At 40.7% G+C, this 25,631-nt stretch overlaps 2 protein-coding genes across 15 annotated transcripts in view; one reads left to right on the top strand and one right to left on the bottom strand.

Annotated features, from left to right (window-relative positions):
• Window positions 1-1,042: 1,042 nt before the first annotated feature.
• On the bottom strand, window positions 1,043-24,345 carry GGPS1 (geranylgeranyl diphosphate synthase 1). 7 transcript variants are annotated; one of them, XM_014874873.2, is made up of 4 exons: window positions 24,226-24,345; window positions 19,705-19,797; window positions 10,877-10,947; window positions 1,043-7,188 (listed from the first exon to the last, which is right to left on the bottom strand). In XM_014874873.2, exons 2-4 carry the CDS (start codon window positions 19,769-19,771, stop codon window positions 6,427-6,429), a joined length of 900 nt encoding a protein of 299 aa, XP_014730359.1. In that variant the 5' UTR covers window positions 19,772-19,797; window positions 24,226-24,345; the 3' UTR covers window positions 1,043-6,426. The 7 variants fall into 7 exon arrangements, with proteins under 7 accessions (XP_014730359.1, XP_088017649.1, XP_014730352.1 ...); XM_088161523.1 differs by having other exon boundaries at window positions 24,221-24,339; XM_014874866.2 differs by lacking the exon at window positions 24,226-24,345 and adding an exon at window positions 23,515-23,922.
• Window positions 24,346-24,742: 397 nt separating this feature from the next.
• ARID4B (AT-rich interaction domain 4B) overlaps window positions 24,743-25,631 on the top strand; it is an 86,474-nt gene continuing 85,585 nt past the window's right edge. For 7 of the 8 annotated variants that reach the window (XM_088161517.1, XM_014874848.2, XM_014874834.2 and 4 more), the window contains exon 1: window positions 24,743-24,959. The gene's annotated coding sequence lies outside the window, so the exon portion shown is untranslated. The remainder of the gene's footprint in view (window positions 24,960-25,631) is intronic. The other variant, XM_088161518.1, reaches the window with a different exon arrangement.

Genomic DNA, 25,631 nt, shown 5'->3' with positions numbered 1-25,631 from the left:
AGTCCTATGGCTCCATTACATTAAATCTATCTGTTCTTTTGGCAGGCAGCATATTTGTACTCTACTCTGAGTCCACCATAGTGACCACAGAAATCAGGTATGGGTATTTGGTAACACTAGTACATTCCAATCAAAATAATATGGATAATGTGTATATTCTTTAGCACACTGATAGCTTGCATTTTCAAGTAACAAGCTTTGAGGGAGTATTTACTGTCTTGTATAAAGCATCTGCTCCCCAAGGGGACAATCCAGCAAAGAACTCTGTGTCTTTATTTCATAGTCCTCCTTTGCCATAGGTAATGTGTTAGAACTGGGGGAAAAGAATAGATACCCTAGTCCTTCTTCCACATTTTGGTGGTGGTGCCGTCTCATCTGGGTTCCTAAGCCCACTCATCTCCCACAGAGGGCACTCTTGGAACAATCTGTTCCAGTCTCAAGCCATGTAGCTGAAGCTACGTGAATAGTGGTACAAGTGATAGCAGTAATCCCTCTTGCTCTCCACTGTTCCTCTCCTCCACTGTTCCCAAGGTCAAAGCTGAAAGCATCCTCCACTCCGTGCACTGCCTGATAGAAAAGGTGCTGAAAACAAGAAAATACTTTTTGTTATCTCTCTGACCCCAGCTGCCCATTTTATCCCTAGTTTGATGGGTAATCCAGCCATTCTCAGAATCTACATGCACGTTGTCAAATTTATGTATTTCGTATTTCTAAGATGATAATGAGAATAGCATAACTTACTGCTTATTCTTTCTATTTCTTTGCACTTCTTGTTTCAGGGTTGTAATCAACAAATAGCCATAGTTCATTATCTGTACTTAACAAGGAACAGGACAGTCCCATTGCCAATGTGACTAGACAAATTTAACATTTTCACCTCATTACCTCAAATTACAACTTCAGCATTTTATAAGCCTTAAGTAAAAATGGATTTAGCTTCTGAATTTATTGAACATTCATGCTGGTTGGTGTAAAAGGTAAGAGATTCGGTTTATAGCACAATTTTTACATTTCTGTCAATAGCAATGACAATTCCTCTGTCTTTTACTTTCCAAAGCCTTTTATTTTCACCTGTACATTCCATCCCATCCTAAAAAGAAAGCAGTTAACTACAGGTTTTTCAGTCAAAACCACAGAAAAACTGTTTCACTTACTTCCATGCTTCATATACTAACTCTGCAATTATAGGAAATTTTACTTCTAAAGAGCTTTGGGGGTTTCCCCCCACCTCCAATCTGTTCACATATGCTTGGCGTCAGCCTGGTTTTAATAACTTCAGTCAGTGAAAGGTTATGCCTCCCTCAGCCAACAGAAGTTCATTGTGGAGTAACACAGATTCAAAGAGAATAGGAGAGATTTTATGTATTTCAAAATACATAAACAAAATGCATGCATTTACCATTTTACAGACCTCAGTAATTACAGAGTGATTAAGTAGCTCACACTATATGCTCTAGAAATAGCAACTGAAACATTCTGAAGAAAGTGAAAATGATCTAGTGCTCAAGAGATGATGCAGCTGCTTAACTGTCAGCATGTAATTTGTATACCAATGAGTAGAGAATTTTCCTGGAATTCAAAACCAGAAAATTATATATGATTTCCCTTCACCTAAAAGATAGTCTTCTACACAAATTCATGTCAGGTTTTGTAGTGCTTCCCCTGGAAGTGTCACTTTAGGCCTTCTTGGTCTATCTCCCATGGTTCTCTATGCTGTACTAAACACAGATGATCAGTAAATACCTTTTCAGTAGGTTAACTGAGAACTTAGTTGTTCCACAGGGTACACAGGTGAGGAACACTATCAGGGTTAATGTAGTTTAACCTGCATTTATTAGAAGTTTTGCACTTTTTTCTAATAAAGTTTAAATTTTATTAGAAGTTTATGCTTGAAGTGAGTCAATCATGGATTATTCCTAGCCACACCTCAACAAGGTGCCTCTGGAGTAATTTTAAAATAAGTGCTGCAGAAAAGGTTGAACAATGAGGTTCAGCTATGATAAAATGTATTCAGGAAGGATGTTAATGTGAGGTAGTAATTCACTCAAATAGGCACATGGCAGATTGTTCTTGGCAACTCTAAGAAGACTCCGACTGTTAAGAAAAAGAAGAGTAATGAAACAATGTACTCTGTTTTATCTGTACCTTTAATCAAAATCTTTAGATTATATATGCAAGTTACATAAATAATTTTTAACTTAAGTATCTCTCACAGTCTATTTGGAAAGCAAGAAGGGAAGCTCAGAGAAACTAACCACACACTTTATCTTTTCCTAACAAAGTCAAATTCTGTAAAACAAGGTGAAATTACATGAGGCAGCCTCAGGAGGCAAAAATGAGTTTTCTTCTTCTCTCAAATCCTTTCTCTGGCCTTTGTCCACCTGCCAGCTCTGACGTTCATAAGGCTCTTGCTGAGTGGGAGAATTCATTAACCTGGACAAAAATTAACTTTTCTCCCTCAGGGCTAGTGAGTTAAGTTCATTCATAAAAAGACCTAACAGGCATTACCACCAAAGCAAAATGGATCTTGAAAGCAAACAGGTAGGGCAAGAAAAGTACCTCAAGCTACATGAGACAAAAATAATTTATGGTCATATGAAATGTTACAGGCTTTAGCTTGCTGGAAAAAAAAAAATTCAGGAATTTCAAGGTTGCAGAAAATCTTGGATTAATCTTGGATTACTTTTGTGAAGGTGAATGATGAGCCAAGATTCAACATTTCAAAAGAAGACTCAGACTATTATGTTTGTCCAGGATCAAAACCAAGTTTGATGGTATTATGTGTGCTTGGTATTAACAGCAGAATAGAAATATAGCTGAAAGAAGAATTACAGTGAAAGTACTGAGCAAATAATACAAAGAACATAGCAAATACCAAACCTGAAATGTAAAATGATTAAGATGGGACAAAGAAGAGCAGCAAATGCCCGTATGGCTCTTGCACATGAATAAAAGCCTGGCCCAATTCAGTGATAAAGGCATATTCAAATTCAAACCAGTTCTATATGAGAGGTGCAAACTCCCTCACAAACCCCACGTTTTTATACCTTGTTAGCATTTTAACAATAATTGAGGAAAACAGTCACTAATATAGGAAATTTCCATAGCACATGCAGCCAGATTAGCAAAATTAACAAAAAAGCAGAAGCATGAAGAAATGTTAACAGTTTCAACATTTCTGTGCTGTATCAACAACTGGCTGATACATAGAAAGTTGCTCTGAGTGGGTACCTGAATGGCCTGAGCTCACAAGGAGAGGAGAGAGCCATCTCCTAAGGAAGGTTTTGAAATGATGCAATTTTCATCGTAATTGATGGGGTAAACATAAGCCTATGAAAAAGCAAAGACAGATGTCCCATCCAATGGCTGGCTACTCTAAGACAGGTGGCAGCACTCATTTACATCCAAGCAAGCACACAATCAGAAAACAGACTGAGGTAGCGGGGAATGCTCCAGACTGATAAGTATTTGCATTTCTCTTAATGTGAACTGCAAGAACTAAATCCCCAAGAAATGCACTGATAACCTGATCAAAGTAGAACTTGTTGGCAATGGTAGGAAGGGGAATGATTCTAGCTCAAAGGGACTGACATTGAAACCAGCATCCCCTTTGTTTCCCTGTGGGCATCTCCACTTGCAACTCAGATTGCCATTCTACAACACTGCATATTTTATGAAGATCAGGAAAAATCACTACTCCCTGTGTTATGGGAGGCATGTAACAGAGAGGGACACTTACACAACTAATTCTGCAGTCACAAGAACTCCCATGCTGCTTTAAAGAAGGGTTTTTCCTAACATTGCTTAACGTCAGGAGCCAGTACCAGTGATAACGTTGGAGAATACTGATGAAAATACACAGACTGATCTTATGGCACTAAATATAAAATCTACCTTCAATAAAGGACATCGTTATGACTGGCATTTAGTATTTAAAGTGCTTTACCAACTTAACATATGAAGGGGAAATATTCCAGCCTCTTGCGACTCCTGAATACTTCAAGGAAAGCTCTCACAATCCTATTTATCCTAACCAAAGTGAAGAGCAACAGTGTTCTACTTGTGGGCCTTTTCAGATACACCTTCAGCATATGCTTTGAATACTGGCATCAAATACCTTGAAGGCAGAAGCGTAAGACAGAATTGCATGGCCTCTTGTAACCTGGGAAACGAAAGCTAGACCAACTTTTTCCTTCTTACCCATTTGTGGTTTAAATGGTCTACAACTGGAAAATATCCATGTGCCTACTCATAATGAAGGCACATGCTGCAAAATACAGAATTAGAATAAATACTGGGGTGAATTGCCAGAATGAAACAAAGGAGCAATGACATAGCAGAAATCTCAGATGGTAGAAAAGCTTTATACAAAAAGAAAGAAAAGCTACTTCATTATGAAAGTTTGATTACAGAGAACTGTTTACATCCAGCAACAGAACAGAAATTAAATGGCACTAAGTGCACTTTGCATTGTGTTGCAGTTACAATATCCTAACAGGCACAAGGATACATTTCACAGTAAGACTAGGAGACTCTCAGGACAACAATAATCTTTTCAGTGCTTTTCCTATTCAACATTAACTGCAACAGTGCTTAGAAACTCCCAAGACATGGCACAAAATAAATGCAATTTGCTGCAGAGAGTATTTTCACATAACACATTAAAAATTTACAGGCTTACTAAGCACTGCAAGTTATGAAAAAGGAATTGTAATTCTCTTTCATTACCATTAAAGACACCTTTCACCAACTTTAAGCTATTCAGGCCCAGTAACCAGGTCCATTCAGTGAAAAGCCTATTATTCTGTGTCTAATCAGACAAAGATTTCTCCTCAGCATGCAGATAAAAGGGATAGGCTATCATCCATAACTACATAATATTTCAGACTGAAAGCAGTCATCCTCAATTTTGTCATGTTTGATCATGTTCAGAAAGATATTAAGGCTGCCCAGGAAAGGCATTACAGCAGCCTCCTTCAGTTAGTTTTCTGAGGGGGCTGAGATATAGGTCTCCCTGTTTTCCAGGTACAGTAAATGAACACCTGCATAAAACTATGTTTTAGCCATCAGAAGTCAACTACCTCTGTCCATTTCAGAGTATGCTTGAGCTAGCATCACAGCTTATAGCACCAGTTCTACCTTTCATCCAAATCATTACCTTGTTAGCCCAAAGCAAAGCTTAATATACCTGTGAATACTAAGGAAACTGAACCTGGTTAAAGCCAGCCCAGGCAAGAAGAAACCAAACATCTCTGCTTACATTTTATGAACATTTCTCTATATATTTATTTATATATGTATTTATACTTACCCCCACCCTTAAATCTTGCTCTCAGTTCCAGTTCTATTTTGGTATGTCTATAACTTTAAAGCTCTATTCAAGCAATTAACAAAACTGAAGTGGTATTGTAGCTCATAAAACAAGATACCATCCTTTGTTTTAACAAAAAAATTACAGCTCTTGTCTCTTTGGAGAGATACAGAACATGCCTCCAGAGAGCAATTCAGAACAGGAATGAAATATGAATTATGAATAAAGTCTTGGAGAAGCCCCTCAATTATAATCAGAGATTAAAAAGATCTGCACCAATTATGGTGTCCTAAAGTTACCTGGTGTGAATTCCTTTCCATTTCTAATAGCAGCTCATTATGTTGCTATTTACAGTTACATATATGAGGTCTAATGCATAGATTTAAGTTTCTGGCTACAGCATGTTTGACAATTTCAAAATCTAAAACCAGGTGAGCAAAATTATTCACTGCAGAGCTGGAATCAGCAGCAAATTTACACTTTGCTGATGTGATGAAATCTTTTCTCTAAGGTACTTCAAAATCTTTATGAAGTCACAATTTCAGACTGAGCATGTCTTATTTGCATACAAAATAGTAGCTTTCATAATTCACATTCCCCTGAAAATATCCACAGAAGGTGGATAGGATATTCACTCTAGGACACAGTAAAGTGATCTACCTGATCGTCACAAGTCAAACTTGGAAAACTTTTTTTTTTTAACACAAATTTTGGTTTACGAGAGCATTGTTTAAAATGCATAATACACATATGTGAACCTGATTTCATTTAACACAGAATTTCAACCAGAATCCTATCATAGCCTGGTTAGGGGCAGGAGAGATTTAGGTGTGAAATAAAGCCCATGACTGTGTCAAAACTATTACATTTAGACTCAAAACTTGTTTAGTTCTAGTACATCTTCTTTAACAAAACCAATTGTAAAGCAATTACAGTTAAGACTTTAGAGAGAATAACGTATATATTTCAAAACTCAATGACAAGTTATTTTTAACAGTAATTTCTGAAACACGGCTACAAGAGAAAATTTTACATAAGACTGATTATCACACCTCTCCATCTGGTTATTTTCCCATTTTCAAAAGAATTTTAATCCACACCCAGAAGTTAATATCTTAATTTTCAGTTTCTTGGAACATTTTGCTCAGCTGTTGAACTAGTGCTACAAGCTCAGGGTTTCCTCCAAGCGATTCAATTTGTTTATAGGCTTCAGATTCAAGCTCTTTCAATGTATTCCGAGTGTACTCAAAGGAGCCAACATTTTCAAGGTAATGTACACAGTATTTTTTTATATCTATGTTCTCCGTCCTTTGACGTAAAATGTTTTGCACCTGAGTACTTTCAGGTCTTGACCAAATTGCATGAATGGTTGGGAATGAGAACTTGCCTTCAGTTAAGTCTTCACAAAAACTCTTGTTCTCACTATATTCTTTGGAGTGCAAGTTGGCATAGTCATCTCTTATTTGGAAGAAGAGCCCAAGTGTGTTAAGAAGTGGCTTTAAGTCTTTTTTATAATTTGAGAACAGCTGCATGAGGCCTACAGCTAATCCAAAGAGACCGCCTGTCTTTTGCAGTACCATCGCTTTATACTCAGCCTCTGTAGGACAGGTGTAAGTATCCCTCCAGTAAATATCCAAGCCTTGACCTTTATGGAGTTCCAGAAGTTGACGGGTAAAAACTTTAACAGCATCTGGGTGATCAAGGGTTAAAACCTTCTCTAAGCCAAGAAAATAAACATAATTAGCACAGTTGATTACAGATGGAATTCCATAGATACTGTGTGCCACTGGAAAGCCCCGTCGTAGCTTTGAGTTATCTTCAATATCATCCACAAGTAAGCTTGCATTGTGCAACATCTCTGTCACTTCAATGATAACCTATTACAAGAAGAGAAAATTGTTAAGCCTGTCAGTAATTTAACTGCAAGTTTTACAAGACTATATTTAAAATGGATGTTTTAAATAACTATATTCTCTATCACTGAGGTTCCTCTTTAGACAATTTGCCTTTACTGTTAGTATGGATTTATGATTCTCTTCACCATCCAGTTTGCTCTAAGTCCTGGATCACATAGTCTTACGTGTATGTTTTCAGATTCAAAGGTAACTTACTCCCTGAAGTGCTTCCACTTGCATACTCCATTGTTGCTGCAGTTCTAAAATAGGCCATTGTCTAAGAGTCATAGAGTAACTGTTATTAGAAACATGACTAGGGGAAGATAAAATAAACAGTGTTTTGAAATGTTTAGATTTACAAACCTGAAATCTCCCAAAGTCAGTTCCTGAGAGTGTCAGGTACCATCCATTATCACATTTCTCTTGTGAACTGTGTTTTATTAAGTGGAGAGTTCATCTTTCTTTTCCCACAGTTTGTGTGTTTATATTCAGTACTGGGTTCTTAAAGGACAGACTATTCCCTCTGAAACATCATTGGAAAATTCTTGGCAGGAAGACATCAGACACAATTTCTTTTGAGTAGCTTCCTACACACTGCTTGTTAATAGGTAGACCAATACCACACACACCACCTGAGGCGTGCAATAAACTGTTCACAACATCAGGCTTGTAGTTGACCACATTTGAGTAGAACGCAACCTTAACACCTCAGCAAAAAAATGAAGAATCTTAACACTATACACTGCTTTTATTCCACAGCTGCCATGCAAGCAACAGGTATACTCAGCACCTGTTTAAATGGAAATAAATTTAAGCACATAAAACTGCATACTGTATAAACTCACTGCAAAACAAATCTGATTAAGATATCATTTTAAAGCTAATGAACTAATTACACTCGTTAGCTACAAACATTGCATTCAGTCAACCTTCATCAAAACAATTGTTAAAAAAAAACTAAGACCACCATAAAAAGGCAGCAAATATCTAGTATGGTCCTATTCTGTGGGTGCTGTAGGACAAAATGAGGACTTCGCTGTAAGCATTTTCTTGAGCACCAAGCCACCTGGTGTTCAGTGAACATTGTCCCAAAGATTAAAACTCAAACCCAGCAAATCATATCTTTCCCAAGATATGATTGCAAGAGCAACCTACTTAAACACTCATGAAATCAAAGGATAGAGTACTTACTGAAGGCAACTTTACACACCTATTTGTTTGAATAGACTTTTGATCCATTATCTCGGTCTCAGTACTATCAGGAACATTTCCCTGTGTTCTGTAAATTCATTGGATAAGACTATTCTAGCATTTCTCTTGCTAACCTATATCATACCTCTATCAGTTTCATGACCTCTTGCAGCTTCCATACATACGATTTAAAGGAAACGTTGTTTCCTGACACTGTGTTTCTACTGAATTATCTTTTGAAATTAAGACAGTGTCAAAAGTGATTCAAAGGTGAAGGAAAGGAGTGAAACAGTTCAGATATCAGAAAAAGCTTATTTTAGAATACATCAGGAAGTAGCCTCAGAAAATGAAAAGACTGGTCTCCATGATGAAAGCTGGAGACCCAGTACAGAATGCTATGTTTTCTTACAACCTGCATCTATCTAATCAGTGTTTGCTGTACTATTAGTCCAACACACGGGTTTCTTCCACCTCCTTATCTGCAATAGCTTTAAAATTTGTTTGACTCTTGCTAGGCCATTTCAGTGCCTTCTCAGAAAAAAGTGACAAAACCAGTGTTCACCTGACAAACCCAGTGTTCTCTAATTCAACAAACTGAAGTGTCTCAGTGCAGCTCCAAATATGAATTAGAAATTCAGTAAGTGTTGGGGGAAGAGGTCACTTGATTGGGGCAAAAAGTGAAACAGTGGCAGTTAACAGTAAAATAAACTACCAAGGAACAGAAGCCTCAATTGTATCATCTAAATAAATTACACAAAGATGAACAATCTAAGGTAAGAAAAAAGTCCCGGAATGAGTGCCAGAATTCAGATTTTTAATAAAAGAAATACAAATACCTGGAAATTAATCAGGCTGTTAGACACAGAGGATATCTTATGAAGATTATGAGAGATGTAAAAAAGATGACCAGAGGTGATCCTTCAGACTTTAACCATCTTTAGTTATTAAAATTAGTACAAAAAGGCAGAAAAAGCTGTAATAATTGGATTGCAAAGAAGACTAAAAGATGACAGGGTCTTGTTTTTTCCTGCCATTACAAACAACTTAAGTAGTAGAGGAGATATTAAAGCATTGGTTTTCTTCATAAAGATAATCAAAATAAGTGGTCCAAGTTTTCAATAGCAGTTATGTGATTCATCAGTTTAAAGTGACAGAACTGGTAACTTCTGTTCACACAGAGGGACTGCAGATTTAGTTTACCATAGCACTAAGCAGAAATGGACCACATGGTCATGGGTGCCCAGCAAAAGGGCAGGAGGCAATAGTGAGATGGCAACATTAAAAAATCCTAGTTGAATAGAATGGAACAGTTTGCTATAATTAAAGGGGCTCAGCATGAGAAGACAGACCCTGGGAAGCTGCAGGAACCACATTACCAGATTTTCAAAACTCAACAGGGGTCCCAGAAGCCTAAAGCAGCTACAGAGAAGGCTCTGCTTTAAGTACAGGGTTGTCCTAGATAACTTTCAGAGGTTTCTTCCAATCTGAATTCGGATCTGTGGTATTAGACTAAACTCATACATACAATACACAGGTTGCTATATTATATGTTTTATTTGGATGTTTGTCTGAGCACAAAGGGTAAGATGTGTCTAGCTAAAAGAATAAATTTTGCTAGACAGTCACACATACAGGCTGAAAAACAGAGGAGCTCCTAGATTATGAAATGCAGCCTCTTAAACCACTTAAATCACTTTGCTGCTTGAGAGCTATGAAGTGTCACTCCTAAGCCACCCTAAAAATGACTCCTTCACAAACTCTAGAAGATACTTCTGCCAAAAATTAATGCAATTAACAAAGGACCAGCTGGGTGTCAAAAGCCACAACCAATTATATTAATTCCTTACATTGCCTTGGACAGAAAATATTTTGCACGCTCTCTATGCAGTTTGGCAAAACTACAGTCTAGCCTAAAAAAGAGGATAATCTTTCATTTGAAAAGCCACAATGTATAAATACACAGCCATGCATCTTGCACACTTTGTCCAAGAGAAAAGGGAATGAGAATTCCTAGATAATACTTCTCATTAGAAAGTAATGTAGACTATATATAGACTATATGATACACTCCTCTCAGTTTTAGGTTTGTAAAGTTGATTTAATTGCTGTCTTCAATATTCTTGTATCAAAATCTCCAGATTTTATTTTCAAACACTGTATTTGTGATGTCTACAAGGTAACTGTCTAGCTTCTTTTTTAAGTCATTAAAAACTCAGTATTAATAACTGAGTTTTGTTACAACTGCAAAGGTTGAACACACATGGAAAGAAGTAACTATTCTAGTAAGACATGGAAGTAGTTTCTTTAGTGTTGCACCATAGTAAAAGCTTCGCATGAAGTGGTTTTCATGAAAATTCATGCTATATCTAGAAATTAGTGCTTTTAACATTTCTGGTAATTTATGCTATGTAGGAGAATCATCTGTTACCAATGGTCTTGGAAGAAAGATAACAACCTTTTAAAAGTAATTAGCCAGTACCTGTATTTTATCTTCTGGAACATTCAGCCAGTGATTAAAGGCCTGTGACAGTTTGGTTCTCACTTGCTTACCTACAATAAAAATAATATTGGCATTTATAAAAATAACAGAGTTCGTTATTAGGCACAACAGTTTGTCTTAACAACTATAGCTGATTTGAGACCCGATTAAAAAAACTGGTAAGTATGATGACACAAAAGTGGAAAATGTATCAGTGCATGGCTTGTTTGCTCATTGAATAAACATCAATTAGCAGCAGTTTCAGTTTTAAACACTTCACATGACTATGTAAAGCACATATTTACAGGTGACTATATTTAGTTTTCACAATTTAATTAGTAAGGAATCCTGACCATGTTGGTAGCCTGTACAGATCACCTAGTTTGTAAGGCATGTTAATTTTAAGATTAAAAAGTTTAAATTAGGATTCATTATTAGTTGAAAGTATGGGTATTTGTAGGATATCTATTTCTCTCAATTTTTAGGTCTTTCTCCTATAGTATTATTCTTCACTTGCTACTGTAAATTTGTAAAACAGGAAAGTGGCATTTCATATACTTACTAAATAACTCTAAACAAATATCTGAATAGAACTTTCCAAGAATCCAGATATTTATCTTCTCCCCAAGAAATCTACCTACAAATAGGATTTGGTCTGCTTTAGTAAAATATACTTTGTTGGAGCCAGGCAGTCACCCTGTTTCATAGGAATGAAAGACAACATCAATATGACCAAGTTTAATATTAAAACAAATTGTTCTGTTCAATCCAGATATTTGATGGATGACATCTACATGACAGAGTGAATTTCCATAGAAGTTAACCTTATGTTATACATTAGTGATGTCCACTTTCTTCAATAACTTGCTAGCTTTCATGTACAAATATCTATTCAGCATCTAGTCACGTTCAGTATGAAATAAAGTCATCCCCTATCCACAGACAATATCCTGAGACAATTCTGCTCTGAACTTTGAGAAGCTCATCTATGTATAATACCTTGGAATAACTGCAAGACAGGTTTACAAAAACAGCTCTGCATATATAGCTCACATAAACAGGCATTTGGAAAAAGCTTTAAATAAACTTCAAAGCAGTGCAACATAGACATCCATGGAACCCTTATTACTTGACTCAAGAAGTACTGAGACATAACTCAGATATTCTGAAATACTAGTCCTCACGTTGATAATTCCATCTTGCCCATAGCACCAAAGAAATATCAACATTTGAATCTCTCCCTAAAGCTTCTCTGTGACTGCGTAACCAGCATATACAGAACAGAATAATAAGCATGGCTATATTCACTTGCTGTGATAGACCCTGGAGAAACTGGACTGAGAATTTTTCTCCTTCTAATTAAGTCACCATCAGGTAAGCAGTAGCTTTGTGGGTTGGGCTCTGGAGCAAGTGTGATAATCTTCCTCCCTGGATCAGAGGTCTGCACTTTTTGTCTCAGTTCTCAATGATTTCCACTGCTTCCTGTCACCACCATCTTCTGGTTTTCCCTAGACAAGATTAACAAAATAGTCCTCTTTTCCCCCCCCAGCAGCTTTGTCCTCTGCTTCTGCCACATGTGAACAGGCATTCTTACCAGGACATATGCTGCCATTGACTTGTTTTCTCCATTTTTGTTTTCTGTGCTCAGTTTTAAACATTAACAGTTTTCTGCAGAAGGGAAGGATTGTTTTGTCTCTCCTTGAGAGTAACTGTTACAAATATCTGCCAAACTGTATGGCTTAGCAGTTAAGGATTAACAAGTATTTCACCACATTCATAAAGGAAACCGGTCAGAGATAATATTACATTAAGGAACTGTACCTTATCTATAGCTGTTTATTCTCTTCTAAATGACATGGATACAGACAACATCTGCCTTTTTTTTTGTACTAGTCCGCTAATTCTGTTTTTCTGAATATGCTTCCTAGAAAATACACTTAAAGAATGCTGTATGTTCAGCAACAAGCATTATTTCATCATGAGGAACTTGACTAATAGCACACACTCTAAACGGATTATAACATGCACATAGGATTAAGCCACTTCAGTTCTTTAGTACAGACAGTATTTGAATTGTTAGACTTGTCTACCCGGACTAGCAAGGCTTCCTCGACGCCGACTATCCAAGGAAAAAACACTACCTGTATAGTGAGACATTTATCTTTCCTTTTATAGATGCAGATTTGCTTGTCTTTGAAAGGAACATTATTGCTACATTAAATGCTATTTTATCTGATTCTGAAGTCAATCTTACCAGGTCTACGTGATAGTACAGCAATTTTCTGTACACACAGTTTATGCCTGCAGACATATTGGGATGGCAAAAGACCAAACCCCTCCAACACTGGTCTCTAAAGCCTGGATGCAGAAGATTCCATTCCTTGCCACACCTGTCCTCTCCTCAAACTAGAGAGGACAACAATACAGGGACACTAGGACAAAATTAAAAGGAACACTGCCAAGAATTATCCTGTTTCTTCACTGTCACATTTCACTGCTCGGTTAATTATTCTAAGCAGGCTATTGTAAAATTGAAGAATACAGGTCTTAACAGCCAAAATCAGAAGCTCTACCTACTGTATAGAGCTATAATAATAGGCATTACTACACCAAGCTTTTATCAAAGCTCTGCTAAATGCATTTGGTTTTATCTGCCTAAGATCCCAAATTATTACCCAAATCAAACAGCAACTATGGAAAGCTTTGCTCCTTAGTAATGCTAGGTGGAAAAGGTAAGAAAAATAATCAGAAATTCCTTCTACAGCTAAGAAGGTTAAAGCTTTATCCTCAAAACAAGTATCAAGTTAGATTAAAGATGTTGTACTGAGGACATTCCCTTCTTCTCTTCAGATGAGATGCTTCTCATCTAAAGGGGAAAAAAGAAGAGAAAAAAGTCAGCCAGTTTACTCTATATACACAGTTGTTCTTGTGACAGGGCACAGACCCAAAAACTACAGACCTCCATTCTGGACAGGCTCCTGGCTAGTATTGCTTCGCTCTTGCTGTATTAAAGTAACCACAAATTATGCCCTTAAGGCAGCACCCCACTTACAGAGAGGGTATATGAAAAGCTAGAACAGCATGGGAAAGAGCAGAGGGACTATTAACCTAGCCCCCATTACAGCTAATTCAACTCATTAGCCCAACAGAGAACACAGCTTTTTGCTAGGTTAGCTTTCTGCCAGCTTTATGTACTGAGTCAGCTTTTGCAGTGGATCTGCCACAATCAGTACAGGGTGAGCAGGAGAGGCTGAGGATCAGAGGAAGGGGCATTGTCCTTTTGGAGGAACAAAGCTCTTTTATTACCTCAGCTGTATTGCACACTTGCACGTTTAGCTGCATCCTCTGATGGATTAAAACTAAATGGATAAAGTCTCCAAGCAGACCTCTCCAAGCAGTACAAGAACACTACAAACAGCAGAGGTGAACTGCAGGAAGACAAGCAGAGAACAGGCACATACACTTTTAACCTGTGCAGCCGCTTGTGCTTGATAAAGGTCACTGATAGAATCCTCTAGCATAACTCTCTCTGCTCATAATAGGGTTAACTAGTCCAGGGTTGTGATCCTGTTTTTGCCGTGTTCCTGCTCACAATCCTGAATGCCACTATCCCATAGTCACTGCCTCTAGTCATAACGCCCTAAACAATTCTCCCTTTTTCTTTTTTCTAAGTGGAAGTCCAGCATTATACCTCCCTGTATCAGCTCCTTGATCATCTGTGTTAGCAAGAGGTCACCAATTCATTCCAGAAACCTCCTGGACTGCCTGTGTCCTGCTGTGATGCTGCTTCTACCACAATGTGAAGTAACTGAAGTTTCTCATAAGAATCAGCATTGCAAATATAAAGCATTTTGCAGTTGTCTGAAGGTCTCATCCTCTTCTTCCTGCTTAGGGGGTCTGTAGCAAATGCCCATTATAATATCACCCCTATTCATCTGCCCTTGATTCTTAACCCATAAGCTCTCAACAGGCTCATCTGACGAAGGCAGAACTCCATGCAATTCAACTGCTCTTTCACAAAATGCAACTCCCATTCCTTGCTACCCCAGATTGTCTTCCAAGGCCATCCACACAGATGCATTACAGCACTCTAGTTGTGTGTTTATACCACAATAAAATTGTTGCCCTACAATTGCATGCCAAACTCTACCTCCTCCCTTTTACTCCCAATAACGTATGCATATGTATAAAGGGACTTCAGAGAAGCATCCAATCCTGCAGATCCCCAGAAAAAGCAAGAGCTTCCCCTATCAAGTTGTGTTCATACTTCCTTGTTGGAGTGCTGGGATGATTTGCCTTCAGATCTGATCTGTAAATAACTAAGTGTCTTGTTCAAATCAGCCTATACACTTTGTTTGCAAGTTCACTAATTCCTTACTTGACTGCGTGTAGTCATCTTTTACTATAATTTTTACTTTTGCCCTGACTTGGATAGGTGGATGCTATCTCCTCCTGGTAGTCCTCGCTCTACAAAGGAGCTCAAGGCCTTAAGAGCCAAAGCTCCGCTATCAGCATGAGCTATACAACCACCTAGGTGTCGACAGGCAGTATCCATTTATTCCTCTTGATGGTGAGAAGGGGGTTGAGGATCATAGAGAAGATCTGCCTGGCTTTCTGTGCCCTTGGCCTCGATTCCAAAGGCCATATAGTCTTGCTTGATGAGTTTCAGACACCCTCTTGCTATATCCATTAGTGTTCAAGTAGAAGAGCTGTAAGGTTAAGTGTTTTAAAGGTGAAACACACCTTGGCAGTCTTTCCCTCACATGCCTATCAGAGGTATCCAGAAGCAGCAAACCTCCGTAACACAAGACTACATGTGGAAGCCTCTATTCCCTACAGGAGTCAATCTCTCCACTATCTGCTCAGTCTCACCACTTGCTGCTGCTCCAGGTGCTGTTCTGATGCTTAGTTGTATAAAACCATAGAATCATTCGGGTTATAAAAGGCCTATAAAGAGCTTCCAGTCATGTGTCTTCTTTCAGTGCACTGAACCTATTTGGCAATTGCACATCTGCTCAAGGAGCGGAAATCTCTCTCCTGGTGTCAGAGGCCACCAGCCTTCACCATTGTGAGAGTATCCATCTCCCAAACTGATATACATAGACTATTTCTGCCCCTCTGTCAATATACCTGGACATTTCAGATTCTTGAATCTGTAGTCTTGTAATTTTTTTTATTTCTGATGCTGTGCAAGTCTGCTGATCCCCTTTCACTACTCCTTTGCTTGGTGACACAGGTTTTCCACAACTATACAGCTTTAGGAACAGGGACATCACTTGTTCTGCGTAGTGGGTGCCCCCAGGCATCTCTGCAGCTCACAATCCAGAGAGGCACAGCCTCCCTCAGGAACCTGGCCCAAGTGGAGGTCTCTGATGTGCCTAGTGTAGTTGTGCCAGTGGTAGGGATCATGGCCCATGGTGCTTAACTCCTTCACCAGACTGATCATGTTCAATTACTCAGCAGTAAAAGCTGAACAACAAAGCCAGTCTTGACTGTTTAGTTTGTTAAACAAGACCAGGAAAGATAGCAGCCAAGACCAGCAGGACAAGAATGGAAAGATGCATAGTCATGAATGGGATCAGAATCTGTCCCTTTCAATAGCAAGCTATTAACCATATCAGTTTTATGACAACTGAAATTCCACATACTCCTTAGGGCTGCAAAATCAGCTACTACTGTTAACTCAGACTCTCAAAAGTAAAAGATTCACCATATGTGTGAACCAAGGCATTTTTGAGACAAGCTGCAACAGAACCTATGAAACTCAGTCCTGCACTTTATGATACTAAGTGACAGAAGACTAGATTAAGCAGAACATCGCTAAAAACTAGTATGGCAATGTTCCACTACAGTGAAGTTACTGTTTCAGAATCTATGTTCTTCTCCCAAGTAATAATTTCTGCTCAAAAAGGAATAAACATTAATTACCATACTAAACATTAATTACTATACTAGCACTTAAAATAGCACCATACTAAAAATACCTTAAGTCTAGTAGCTTTCCTATCCTAGTGCTGTTTGAAGTCAAAGAAATAGACAAGGTTATTTTAAGTATCACTCTGAAACTTACCATTAAAAGTCTTATTTCAGGAAAGGGAAGCAAAGCAATCAATTCCCTCTACTGAGCAGTTAATCCTTAGCAGTTATAAAAATCTGTGTTCTTAGACTATTGACGACATTAGCATGCTTTTTCCCTTCCCTGATACCAATCTTAATACAGTTATACAATCCCTTTTTATGCAAACAAACTTTGATACCTATCTAGATTCATTCAACCATAGGTTACTAAACTGCTTGGAGAGTTTAACTAGTCTTACAAGATAAGGAACTGGACTACTGTAGGGCCACATTGTACATATTTGACACTCAGCCAAGCTTTCTGCAAAGTCCCTCAGAGCTCAAACTGATCCAACACAGAAACAGCTTCTTGTCCCTATCGTTGTGCCTGCTCGCTAACAAGACAAGAGATTACCCAGGCACGTTTTTAAAAGGTTAGGTGATTGATACCACCTAATAATTTGATTAGCAAGCTGAGAACTAGCACAAGTTAAGCAGCAGGAGAACACTGCCAGAAGCTAAGAGGATGAAACAAAACTGCCTTTTTCAACAAAAGGCTGTTGGATTAGCTCAGGCATCTAATTTGAGCTCCAGTCTAGGTAGAAACAGCATCTATAAACCCATTTCTTCCACCCTTACCGAGCGCTGGTACTCATACTGACTCCAAGATTCACACATGTAACTGGCTCCTACTGATCTGTACTTGGCATAGCTGACCTTAGGCAAAGCCAGTTTTTCAAACACAGGAAACACGGTATGATTGGGAACCCTCACTGCTTCACCTCTTACCTCAGTACAAGCTTCCCACAGGTACACCATTTTCACCTGCTTAATTCAAGGGAAGTTTTCTCTTTTGAATCACACCGCCACTACTGCATAGAGATCAGTGTCTCTCACCTTCCCCAAAACACACACTAAATTAACAAGAAGTCAACATGGTAAAGTGGACTATCAGATTTATGATACTTTAGGAGGACAGGAATAAAACACCTGTACTGCCAGCAAGTGTACCAGTACAGAGTTATTACAGTTGAACTCACAAAGTAAACGAATTTAGCCACAGGAATCAAGGTGGGAAGGTTAAACATATATTCTAGATGCATCATTTAAAGTGAAAGGTAACTGAAGAGCTATTAGTCAAGCACTTTTGCCTGTATAAGATTTTTCTGGGCACTTTTTGGGTGTTGTACATTTCCTACTAGGAAGCTGAGCTTTTCTTCCTGGTAGCTACACTAGGTTAAAAATAATTAGCAGCTGAAGATGCAGAGGTGTTACAACATTCCTTGGTTAATGAGATAATCTAATCAAATAAAAATTAGACTTAAAGATGATGTTCGAGGAAAGCAAATTTCTTCAGGACCAGGGCATAGAAAGCTCTCTGTAATATATCACAGTCTCATTTTCAAGGTAATTCTCTAGAAAGACCACCACCCAGTTCAACACAGTCAAAAGGAATACACATGAAGAAATGGGAAACAAGCCTTCTGGCATTAAAAAGGCATACAACTGCCAAATTCTTTCCTTTTCTTAGTTTTCAACTCGGTGCTAACTGCCAAATCAAATGAAATCACTAATGTTGGCAAGAAAATACTAGATATTTGTAGAGGTTAATAATGAAATTCATTATACACAGGTATAATGAATTAGGACTCAGAGGACTCACCCTACAGGTGATAGACAACTCTTGTTGCAGATGTGCAAAAGCCACTTGGTACTTTGCCTGTGATTTATAGTGCTATTTGTCTAGGCAGAGGTCTTCTACCCTGGTCAGATAAAATTTTGATCAGAAATATCTCCTTAATATTTACCCAAATTTTGTAACTCCTTCAGCATGCAATATAAGCTGGACAGACGGCAACCAGGCAATTATGCAGCAGTCCCAATTACAAAGTTGTTCTGCTGCTATTTTTACGAAGTTAGTCACTTTGATAGCTTGTATGGTCTTTCTTTCACTTTAGGTGTACAAATGAAAGTCACAGCAATCTGATAGTTTAGTCGAAGAGGCTTCCAAGGGGCATATCCATACAGTAGTTTGCTTTCAAACTGCCTCCTGAATTCTACTATACTGTTTAAGACTGAAAACTTCATGTGAATGTATTGCTGGTGACCTGATGCTACACAAGGACTGGCTGAATATCTGACAGGTGAAGCAAACCATGAATATGGACAGCTGAAATTCACCATAAGAGCACTTGTCTCTATATACACCAAGGAGAATAAATTACATGAGAGGAACAGGCTAATAAACCCCCCTAAAAACCCCAAAAGAAAACCAAACCAAAAGAAAACCCAACAAAAAACTCCTAAAGAACCCCATACTAAACTCAAACCCTCAAACAACATCCCTCCTCCCTCAATCAAAACAAAAAACCCGAGTTCAGTACAGCAACTAAAGAACATAAGTCAGCCCTGAGTTTAAAACCAGGATCAAGTCTTCAGTACTTGCCTTTATGATTTTTAAAAGCAGCAAGTCAGCTACTCTGGAGAACAGAGTAACTGCTATATTACTTACTAGAATTGCAATATTAACATGGCAATATTACTACAGACGCAAGAGCTGTTGTACCAATCTCACAAAAAAAAAAAAAAAAGGTGGTTCCATAAGAGGAAGAAAAGAACAAATAAAAGTGAAACACTGAAAAGTGTTACTTTTTATTATTCTTAAATCCACAAATCAAGAATGGAAAAACTTCTTGCCATATACTTTCCAAGACAAAAGTTGCTGTAAAACCAGTTTTGATATTTAAACAACACAGTACAAAGAAACTTGCCTGGTAGTTGAAGCAAATACTGGTATGGCTCTAGGATTTTTTTAGATGTTTCATCCATCCCATCCATTTCTTTATTTCCTAAGACGTAGTTCACTGTTAAAGAAAGCGTTATTAACACTATTTAGATTAAAAAAGGAAGTAAACAATAGATACATACAACAAAAATGTCAGCTGACTTATAGGTTAGGTGCAAATATTCCAATTTTGCACATGACACCTTCATTATATAAAAGGTTTCTAGATGTCATTTACCAATAAACCACCATATAATACACACTAAATACAATTTTCTTTAATTATTAATGAAGTCGAACCCAACTCCTAGACTTTGTTTACTTTTTTGTACGTAGTAGATTGCTGAGGTGATAAAGTATTTAAAACTTTACCATTCACAACAATGAAGCTCCACTGCAAGTCTTTAAAGACATTCATACAAAACCCCACACGAAAAAACTCACATGACTGATCTGGTAAGATCTCCCTAAACGCTTTCTCCATACATTAGACATTCCAAAAGTGTAAATGTACAAGAGCAGAAAATACAACTCAGACCAAGACAACTTAAAGAAGCAGAATACTACTTCAGTCTTTTTATATAATTCCTCAATCTTTTGTTATAAGTCAAAATAGAAATATACCATTTTCCTACACACTTTGCCATACACCATAAATGTAATAGACTCTTACGAATAATCTTTTAGGATCCAGGGCCTACAGAGCTCAACAATTTTCTACTGATTAGCTTCAATTCACATATTTTTTGGTCACCTCCATCCGCATTTTCTTTTCAGACTGTTTTCTTTGATAGATTTGCTATCCTTTCACCTCTAGCCTTCCTTGCTGCACTGCAGATGCAGCAACTCAAAACAATTCTTCTCATTTAATTTTAAGACAGGAACTGCAGCAGTACATAAAGTCTCATGCTACTTCAGCATCACTTCTCAGATACTTTGCAAGTATCCTGCAAAGGACTTATGTCTATCCTCATGGAGCAAATGAATACTTATGTACATTAATGTCCCGATTTTGGCTAGAATAGTGCTAATTTCCTTCCTAGTAGCTGGTACAGTGCTGTGTTTTGCACTCTGGGTGAGAATACTGTTGATAACATACTAATGTTTTGGCTTTTACTAAGTAATGTTCATCCTAGTGAAGGACTCATCCATTTCGCAAGCTCTGCCAGGGAGCAGGTGCACAAGAAGCTGGGAGAGCATAGCTCAATCAGTTCCTGTCTATTCCCATCCCCAACATCCACAAGCATTTGTAGCAGTCTGTACTTGGGGAACTGATCTGTGTTAATAACTATTTTCCAAATTTAGGTTTAGATCAATTCCTGTATTTGCTTCACTGTGGGTGTTCATCAAATGTATTGGCACTTCAGGGGCAAGAAAGGATATTTAACCGAATATAGTTGTCAACAAAATGCTCATAAGACTGCACCTTTAGGGAAAGCTTTGCATAATTTCTTGGCAGTGATGCTGTGATAAGAAGTACAACCTTTCCATCCTATCCACGATGTGCCAGCACAACTGGTGGTCAGGCCCCACACTAATCAAAATCAGATTTGATACCCTTGACTTTGTATTTTGTTGCCAGCTTGTTGTAGCTGAAGTGCTTTCAACCAGCACTGCCACTGAGAGCCAACTGTCAAACTGTACCCTTACATACAAAGAGTAAGTCTCAAAGGACTTCAGCGAGGAGGTAAAATCAAAGGATTTTCAGAGTCTACCCCCAAATGTTTTAAGCAAAAGGAATCTGGTCGAGATAGATATAAGGATATACTATCAACCTAACAACTCCCTTGTGACTATTATTTGTCAAAAACCTACACAAACGATGATAGAATTGAAAGTGCATAGCTATTCAGCTAGGCTGAGAAGAGATGTTAGGATTGGAAGTGCTTTCCTATAAAAGTTCTTGCTTAGAAGTAAATATTAAAGCTCTTCCTCTTCCCTCTGGGAATTCTTCTCATCTGTAAGGCAGTAAGCCAATATTCAGAATCCCCAACTAACTTGAAATTCATTGGTACTGTATAGCATAAACCTAAATATTTGCATCTTTCTGCACAAAGCTAATAGAAGTTCACCTGAAATATTGCTTGTCAGAAGAAAATTAGCCAGGTACTTCTGCCACAAGTGCAGAGATTCTTATTTTCTTTTTCCTTTTAATAAAAGTAAGGCAAAAAAAATCTAATGAACAAAAGTAACTCAAATCAATATAATTAAAATTTTCTATACTACTATTCTACCATTAAATTAAATTTTATGTAAATCCCCACCAAGGAAAAACAAAAGTCTGATTATTCATCAGACAGCTACACATTTAACACACCCACTGGCACATAAACAGTGAACAGAACCTCCTCCAAACTTATATAGAAAGGGACACTTGATAAAGAAACATGCAAATGAATTCTTTACAAAAGCCTCTAAGCAAAAATACCATGATACCAGATGCGAAATATTACCGCTCTTTGCACAAAATTATCACATACTGCACACTTGATATTAAGGGTTTCCAGCCGAGGTGACTGACCGATTTGTTCTGGAAGTTACACTGTTGCCCGGAGAAAGACTTCCCAGTGATTTAGACACAAGATCTCAAGTCACCATCTCCCAATAAAAAGTAAAATCCATCAGTTAAAACAATAAATGAAAGGGAACACAAAGCCTTTTGATAGTGAAAGTGCAAGAATTGATCACACCTTTGCTTATTCATAAGATTAAGGCAGTTACAGCCATTTTACCTTGTAAACCAGCACATAAACCTGCTGCATTTCAATTTATATGCATAACACAGTTAATTTTCCAGTTACTTCTCAGTATCTTCACATAGACATAAAGAACAGCCACACACAACAGAAAGCCCGCACAGCACAGCCGCCTTTCGGACTGCATCAAACCTTATCTCTGATGACCTCTTTGAAAACACACATGACACTGGGATAAGGTAGTGATTCGGGCCGCCATAATGTGGAACCACTCTAAAGCTATACTTGAAACTGTGATCTGTGTCTAGGACTTTTCTAGAGAGGATCAAAGTTGATGAAGATTAATTCTAGGTCAAATGTCAAGAAAAAGTTTCCCTTTAGAACTCTCCAAAACAACTTCTCATGCTATCCTGTTCCATCCCACTCTGCGGAACCTTTTTCCCCTCTTCCCAAATAGGGGGAATGTAATAGTCTGAAATAGTCCAGGCTAAATATACAGATGGCATTTTAAAAAGTATCGTCACGCTTCAGTCATAGTGCAGTTACAGAGAAAATAAAAGACAACTACCAAAGAAGCAGAGAACTGCAGTATAAAATGAACCATTCAGAAAGTTCTCAAATCAGCTCCATCACAGAACTTAGTGCACTGACTTGTAACCAGTGGGGGAGGAAGAAGTCCCAAATAGGGGGACCAGGTAGGAGTGAAAAGGAGAGTTTCAAAAGGAATACACAGAAAACAGAGAGTATGTATTGTTTCAAATAGAGACTACCAGAATCTTAATCCAAATGCAACTGGGACACTAGTCCACATTCCCATTCTAATTAGCAGAGTCGTTTTTATAAACCCTCCTAGGCTGACACCGAACAACACCTCGCATTCAAGCTACGGGCAGGCAAGCTTCGCACAGGTGGAAGAGCAGTCACAGACCACACATTTTCCCCGAAGATGCAGCTAAGTAAACAACAGCTTTCCTTAGCCGCCACTTCAACACTAACGCCAGAACAGCATGAGCACGCTGCTCCTGGGATCGCGGCTCCATTTTAAATGGGATTTCTAGGAAAAATTGAGCACGAATGCTGCAGAAGCCAGAGAACAATACCTGGGTCGCCAAAGTCCCCGCAGGCGGACAGGGAGGGTCTGGGAGCTGCGAGCTGACCCGAAGACAGAAGATGAGTCGGCAAAACCCACGACCGCAGCTGGAGCGCTGCGTTACGTGGTTAAAACTCACATTTCACAGAGAACATGAACTTGCTGCCGCCCTGTCTGCAGCTGCCAAACTCCCGCCACAGCCACACCGAGGGAAATAAGGTTCATTTTTTTCGGAGTTCAACACGACAGGCGCAGTCTCCTCAGCTGCCTGCAGAACTCCAAGACGAGCGGGCCCAGCTCTTCAGCGCCATTTTAGGAGACCGAGAGCCGAGGACGCACCGCTCTCCCCCCCCACCCACCGTCCACCCCCATTTTCTGATCGGCGCTGTCGGGCTCAGCCGCCAGGGAGGGCCGGGAAGCACCGCCCGCTGCCAGCCCAGCGCAGCCTCGGTCCTGGAGCGCTCCGTCAGTCACTCCACCCGCCCCGGCGACCGCCGGCACCGCCCAGCACTACCGGCGGCCCTATTTTCCCCGGCCCCTTCCCGGGCAGCCTACAAGCCCCTCCTGGGCGGAGCTGGGCGGGGCGGCCGCAGGACCCGCTCCCATGCAGCCAAGCTCGGACCGGCCCCTCCGAGCGGGGCGCCCCCTCTATCTCCACCGTCCGGACCCCAGCATCCCACCCCCCCAGCCACAGCCAGCGGGGCAGGCGACCTCACCTCACCTCCGCCTCCTCCGTCGGCAGCCGGAGCCGCGCCCCCGAACAGCCGCCGCTCCGGGAGTGGCGGCGCTGGCGGCGGCAGAGCCCAGAGCGGGAGCACCGCCCCCCTCCTTCCTTCCGCCCCGCCGGGCGCCACCTTCCCCTCCTGGGGGGAAAATGCGCCACCGAGCGCCCCCCGCGCACGCGCAAGCCCTGCCCCCTCGGCTCGTTAGCATTCACCGGAGGGCTCCACCCCCCTGCGCGCAGTACTCTCCGGGAATTGTAGTCCGCTGAGCTGCGCAGCGCTGCCTGACGGAAATGCTGCGAGCAGCGAGCAAGAACAGCGTTCCCCATGAGCACCCTCGGCGCCGAGTCTCAGTTTCCATAGAAGTGGAGAAGAATGATGTCAGTATTTCCGACGAGAGGGCCAATGGCACCGCGGGGTGGGCGGGCCCTGAGGGACACGGCCCAATGGGGAAGATGGAGGAGGGGGCGTGGCCGTTCCCCTTCGCCCGTCAGTCAGTCATCGGTGCGGGAGGGGGAGGGGGACGGAGCCGAGCAGTCACCGCCGCCGGGGCCGCGCAGGACGGATCGGCCCCCTCCGCGCGCCGTGCGGGGCCGCCGCCAGCGGAGCCGCTGCAGCAGCTTCGAGCGGGGCTAGGGGTGCCCGGAGCTGCGAGGAGCTTTCGCTAGTTCTCTTCCGTGCCCCCCGCCTCGGGCTGGGGGAGTAGCGGGCGGGCGGTCGCCGCGGAACAAAGGTGAGGGCGCCGAGCTGGAGAAGGAGCCCCCGTGCCCCGCCGGCGGCGGGCGGGGAGGCGACGAGGGGCCCCGTGGGGGTGCGAGGCCGGGCGTGCGGTGGCGAGGGAGGGAGGGGGGCGCTTGTTTTTCTCCTCGTAGCGAGACTGCGGCGGGACTCGCCGATGCTTCTTCTTCCCCCCCACCCCAAACACCCAGTGGCGGGCCGGGGGGAGAGACCGGCGGCTTCTCCTTTAGCCTCTCTGCCGGGAGAGACGGAGCCCCCTCCTCCACACTCACACAGACACACGCTCCGTGTCCCCGCCGAGCAGGTCGGGCCCCTTTCTCCCCGCCCCCCTCCCTTCCTCCCTCCCTCCCCGTCCCCGCTCCCTTCTTTTCTTCTTCTTCTTCCTTTTCTTCCCCTCCTCCGCCGCCTCCTGCCTGCCCGCCCTCCCTCCCTCCCCCCGCCCGGACCCGCTGCGCCGAGCCGGGGAGTTGCGGCTGTTGCTGCCGAAACTCCTGCGGCGGAGTCAGCGCTTTCCTTTATTTAGGGGGGGAGACGGAGGGAGGAGGAGCCGCCGCGATCCGGAGCCGCAGCCCCTACAAAAGCGTGTGTGTGTGTGTCGGGGGTGGGGGGACTGCTCCCGACACCCCGCTCCCCCGCCGCGCACACGGGCACTCTTCCTCGTACAATG

This window comes from Sturnus vulgaris, chromosome 3 (genome assembly GCF_052056855.1).
Source record: "Sturnus vulgaris isolate bStuVul1 chromosome 3, bStuVul1.hap1, whole genome shotgun sequence".
NCBI classification, from domain to species: Eukaryota; Metazoa; Chordata; class Aves; order Passeriformes; family Sturnidae; genus Sturnus; species Sturnus vulgaris.
Note: the sequence above shows the minus strand (reverse complement) of the source record. Positions and strands in the feature narration are given on the sequence as shown.